At 48.0% G+C, this 4,239-nt stretch overlaps 1 protein-coding gene across 1 annotated transcript in view; it reads right to left on the bottom strand.

Annotated features, from left to right (window-relative positions):
- Nucleotides 1–400: 400 nt before the first annotated feature.
- LOC311116790 (annexin A5-like) overlaps nucleotides 401–4,239 on the bottom strand; it is a 6,150-nt gene continuing 2,311 nt past the window's right edge. The window contains exon 5 of the mRNA XM_084191827.1: nucleotides 401–792. Coding sequence (XP_084047953.1) covers nucleotides 730–792 — 63 coding nt within the window. The 3' untranslated portion in view covers nucleotides 401–729. The remainder of the gene's footprint in view (nucleotides 793–4,239) is intronic.

The raw sequence follows: 4,239 nt of genomic DNA, 5'->3' as shown, positions 1-4,239 counted from the left end.
TCCGGTTTGCTTCTAAATGCCATATCTTTCTAACTGTGCTCTTTCCCAAAAGAATTGAGGTTTTACAAAAGCAGAGATAATCAGGGTTGGGGTCAATACCATTTCAATTGCAGTCAATTGAGAATGTAAACCCAAGTCCAATTAGAAATGTTCCTCATTGAAATGAATTGTAGAGAATTAGAATTTCGGTGTACTTCCTGAATTGAATGTAGTTGTTTGTTTGTCTGTCAGATGTTATTTTAGATGACTGCGTATCATGTGTTGTTATAATCACAATAAAACCTCAAACTACGGATCAATGAATAAAAGTTTAAACAGTTGTGTCTCCTAGTGACCATGTGATCTCACTACACAGACAGACAGACACGTCTCACTACAAACCTGCTATTAAAACCTTTATTACGTCTTCACTGTTACCTTACAAACAGTAAAACATTAAAACAGTCTTTGGTTGTTATATTACTGATATATAAAAAATGACTTCTGGCATTAATATGACTTTAATGCTGTAGATCTGAAGCAGAGTAAAGCTGGAAGGATGTTAGCTACCTGACAGAAACACACAGGGTTAAAGTCTTATCACTCACAACCAATCACAGGGCTGCACTGGGGCCAGCAGAGCTCTCCTATTGGCTGACACGGGACTCAGAGAGTGATTGACCGCTAGAGGGGCCAGTCAGAGCGGAGGTCTCTCCGGGTCCCGCCCCCCTTCAGGGGTCATCGCCACGGTTACGCGTCATCGCCACCACAGAGCAGGAGGAGGGCCTTACGGTAGTCACCAGAAGTATCCCCCTGAAACACACACATTGGAAAACACAGAGGATCAGCAACATTGCATTCGCTCCACATTACTGGCCTGTAGTGCTGAGCGATTAGTGCTTTTTGAGGTCGGTCCGGTTATTAAAAAATAATCACGGTCCAGGTTAGTCCAGGTAATAATGAGGCTATATACAGGGGGCACCGGTACCTAGTCAATGTGTGGGGGTACAGGTTAGTCCAGGTAATAATGAGGCTATATACAGGGGGTACCGGTACCGAGTCAATGTGGGGGTACAGGTTAGTCCAGGTAATAATGAGGCTATATACAGGGGGTACCGGTACCTAGTCAATGTGTGGGGGTACAGGTTAGTCCAGGTAATAACGAGGCTATATACAGGGGGTACCAGTACCTAGTCAATGGGCTGGGGTACAGGTTGGTCCAGGTAATAATGAGGCTATATACAGGGGGTACCGGTACCTAGTCAATGTGGGGGTACAGGTTAGTCCAGGTAATAATGAGGCTATATACAGGGGGTACCAGTACCGGGTCAATGTGGGGGTACAGGTTAGTCCAGGTAATAATGAGGCTATATACAGGGGGTACCGGTACCTAGTCAATGTGGGGGTACAGGTTAGTCCAGGTAATAATGAGGCTTTATACAGGGGGTACCAGTACCGGGTCAATGTGGGGGTACAGGTTAGTCCAGGTAATAATGAGGCTATATACAGGGGGTATCAGTACCTAGTCAATGTGGGGGTACAGGTTAGTCCAGGTAATAATGAGGCTATATACAGGGGGTATCAGTACCTAGTCAATGTGGGGGTACAGGTTAGTCCAGGTAATAATGAGGCTATATACAGGGGGTATCAGTACCTAGTCAATGTGGGGGTACAGGTTAGTCCAGGTAATAATGAGGCTATATACAGGGGGTACCGGTACCGGGTCAATGTGGGGGGGGTACAGGTTAGTCCAGGTAATAATGAGGCTATATACAGGGGGTACCAGTACCTAGTTAATGTGAGGGGGTACAGGTTAGTCCAGGTAATTTGTACATGTAGGTAGGGGTAAAGTGACCAAAGCCAAAAATAGTGAACATTCAATTGCCAAAACATTGAAAATATTCCATTGTCTCTGTTGGGTCAACATTGGGTAGACATCAATAGAACAACAGTAAATTACTGTGAAATAATCAAATATTTCAGTTGTGTATATTACTTAGTTTTTATTTGAAATTTATTTTAAATTCCTTAAAGTCATCATCTCATCTCTGCTCAGGCAGCAGTCAGTCAGCCAGTTATATCTGTGCTCCCCAGACAGCAGCAGTCAGTCAGCCAGTTATATCTGTGCTCCCCAGACAGCAGCAGTCAGCCAGCCAGTTATATCTGTGCTCCCCAGACTGTCCTGTCTCTGATAGGCCTCATCTCTGTTCAGGCAGCAGTCAGTCAGCCAGTTATATCTGTGCTCCCCAGACAGCAGCAGTCAGTCAGCCAGTTATATCTGTGCTCCCCAGACAGCAGCAGTCAGCCAGCCAGTTATATCTGTGCTCCCCAGACTGTCCTGTCTCTGATAGGCCTCATCTCTGCTCAGGCAGCAGTCAGTCAGCCAGTTATATCTGTGCTCCCCAGACAGCAGCAGTCAGCCAGCCAGTTATATCTGTGCTCCCCAGGCAGCAGCAGTCAGTCAGCCAGTTATATCTGTGCTCCCCAGGCAGCAGCAGTCAGTCAGCCAGTTATATCTGTGCTCCCCAGGCAGCAGCAGTCAGCCAGCCAGTTATATCTGTGCTCCCCAGGCAGCAGCAGTCAGTCAGCCAGTTATATCTGTGCTCCCCAGGCAGCAGCAGTCAGTCAGCCAGTTATATCTGTGCTCCCCAGACAGCAGCAGTCAGCCAGCCAGTTATATCTGTGCTCCCCAGACAGCAGCAGTCAGCCAGCCAGTTATATCTGTGCTCCCCAGACTGTCCTGTCTCTGATAGGCCTCATCTCTGCTCAGGCAGCAGTCAGTCAGCCAGTTATATCTGTGCTCCCCAGACAGCAGCAGTCAGCCAGCCAGTTATATCTGTGCTCCCCAGACAGCAGCAGTCAGTCAGCCAGTTATATCTGTGCTCCCCAGACAGCAGCAGTCAGTCAGCCAGTTATATCTGTGCTCCCCAGACAGCAGCAGTCAGTCAGCCAGTTATATCTGTGCTCCCCAGACTGTCCTGTCTCTGATAGGCCTCGTCTCTGCTCAGGCAGCAGTCAGTCAGCCAGTTATATCTGTGCTCCCCAGGCAGCAGCAGTCAGTCAGCCAGTTATATCTGTGCTCCCCAGACTGTCCTGTCTCTGATAGGCCTCGTCTCTGCTCAGGCAGCAGTCAGTCAGCCAGTTATATCTGTGCTCCCCAGGCAGCAGCAGTCAGTCAGCCAGTTATATCTGTGCTCCCCAGACAGCAGCAGTCAGTCAGCCAGTTATATCTGTGCTCCCCAGACTGCAGCAGTCAGTCAGCCAGTTATATCTGTGCTCCCCAGACTGTCCTGTCTCTGATAGGCTGGAGGACGTCTTCCGGAAGTTGTCGTAATTACTGTGTTCGATGCCACAAAGTTGGAAGCACAGAATCGTCTAGAATGTCATTGTACGCTGTAGTGTTAAGATTTCCCTTCACTGGAACTAAGGGGCCCGAACCATGAAAACAGCCCCAGACCATTACTCCTCCTCCACCAAACTTTACACTTGGCACTATGCATTGAGGCAGGTAGCGTTCTCCTGGCATCTGCCAAACCCAGATTCGCCCGTTGGACTGCCAGATGGTGAAGCGTGATTCATCACTCCAGAGAACGCGTTTCCACTGCTCCAGAGTCCAGTGGCGGCGAGCTTTACACCACTCCAGCCGACGCTTGGCATTGCGCATGGCGATCTTAGTCTTGTGTGCGGCTGTTCGGCCATGGAAACCCATTTCATGAAGCTCCAGACGAGCAGTTATTGTGCTGACATTGCTTCCAGAGGCAGTTTGGAACTCGGTAGTGAGTGTTGCAACCGATGACATATGATTTTTACGCGCTACACGCTTCAGCACTCGGCGGTCCCGTTCTGTGAGATTGTGTGGCCTACCACTTCGCGGCCGAGCCATGGTTGCTCCTAGACGTTTCCACTTCACAATAACACCACTTACAGTTGACCGGAGCAGCTCTAGCAGGGCAGAAATGTTAAAGAAACTAACTTGTTGGAAAGGTGGCATCCTATGACGGTGCCACTTTGAAAGTCACTGAGCTCTTCAGTACGGGCCATTCTACTGCCAATGTTTGTCTATGGAGATTGCATGGCTGTGCGCTCGATTTTATACACCTGTCAGCACCGGTATACCTGTATACCAGAGCACAGAGATAGACATAAACAGTATATATACAGCACCAGTCAAAAGTTTGGACACACCTACTCATTCAAGGGTTTTTCTTTATTTTTACTATTTTCTACATGTAGTAACCAAAAAAGTGTTAAACAAATCAA

The sequence above is a fragment of the Coregonus lavaretus genome (genome assembly GCF_964263955.1).
Source record: "Coregonus lavaretus genome assembly, contig: HAP1_SCAFFOLD_4706, whole genome shotgun sequence".
Classification (NCBI taxonomy): domain Eukaryota; kingdom Metazoa; phylum Chordata; class Actinopteri; order Salmoniformes; family Salmonidae; genus Coregonus; species Coregonus lavaretus.
This window is presented reverse-complemented; position numbering and strand designations above follow the sequence as displayed.